Source organism: Corapipo altera, unplaced genomic scaffold, assembly GCF_003945725.1.
Source record: "Corapipo altera isolate COAL_440 unplaced genomic scaffold, ASM394572v1 226, whole genome shotgun sequence".
NCBI lineage: Eukaryota > Metazoa > Chordata > Aves > Passeriformes > Pipridae > Corapipo > Corapipo altera.
In genome coordinates this window covers 106,649-107,606 of record NW_020885054.1, presented here as the reverse complement: position 1 = coordinate 107,606, position 958 = coordinate 106,649, and the positions used below count along the sequence as shown (strand labels likewise).

Here is a 958-nt window from a genome sequence, read left to right as displayed (position 1 = left end):
GGAAGCAGGAGAAGCTGCGGGAAGCAGGAGAAGCTGCGGGAAGCAGGGGTCGGAGCCGGCCTGTGCCCCCCTCTGCCCCAGCCCAGACCCCCTCGGGGTGGTCGAGCTGCCCCCAGCAGCGGTGCCAGGACTGCCGGGCCGGGGGTGCAGGTTTTTAGGGTGATCAGGAGGTTCCTTCTTGCCAGCCCTGCCCGGCACCCGCTGCCAAACAGCAGAACTTTTGGGACCCCTGTTTTTTCCAGGGGGTGGGGAGGGATGGACGAATGGATTTGGGAATTGGTGCCCGCTGTCAGCAAGCCCCCTCCCTTTGGCAGCGCGACCCCCCGGCCCCTGCAGCCCCCTTTTCCCTTCCCTTCCCCTCCCCAGCGCTCACCAGCAGCGAGATGCTCCCCTGGATGAGGAGGAGGACGCAGCTCCGAGGAAGATGCATTTTCCAGCCGGTGCCGCCGCCTTCTCCGTGGCTCCGAATTTGCGGAGGGTTCGGGTGCGTTTTTCGGCTTTTAATTTTTTTTTTCCCTCCCTTTTTTAAGCGAGGGACGCGAGCGAGGGGCGGGGGGTGTCCCCCTGTGCCAGCGGCTTCCTACGGCCCCCCCCGGCCCATGGTGGCTCCGGCAGCTCCCGCCCCGTTGTGCCGGGTCCGGGCGGCGGGAGGCGGCTTCGCCCGCTGCCGCTGCCGCCCCTGCTTGTCCTTCTGCCTCCTCGCCCCCCTTCCCACCCCTCTGCCTGCCCCTCTGCCCGCTCCCCCCTTCCCCTGCCTGCTCCCCTCTTCCCCTGCCTGCCCCTCTGTCTGCCCCCCGACTGTTGCTTCCCTGTCTGTTCCCCGATTGCTCCTCTGCCTTCTTGCCCTCCTTTCCTGCCCCTCCGCCTCCTTGACCCCCTTCCGACCCCTGTCCCTACCCTTCTGCCCCTCTGCCTGCTCCTCTGTTCCCCTGCCTGCTCCCCGCCCCTCTTTCCTGCC

General features: G+C 67.6%; 1 protein-coding gene across 1 annotated transcript in view; it reads right to left on the bottom strand.

Annotated features, from left to right (window-relative positions):
* The window catches only part of NXPH3 (neurexophilin 3), a 2,983-nt gene extending 2,277 nt beyond the window's left edge, over positions 1 to 706 (bottom strand). The window contains exon 1 of the mRNA XM_027668875.1: positions 374 to 706. Coding sequence (XP_027524676.1) covers positions 374 to 430 — 57 coding nt within the window. The 5' untranslated portion in view covers positions 431 to 706. The remainder of the gene's footprint in view (positions 1 to 373) is intronic.
* Positions 707 to 958: the final 252 nt, after the last annotated feature.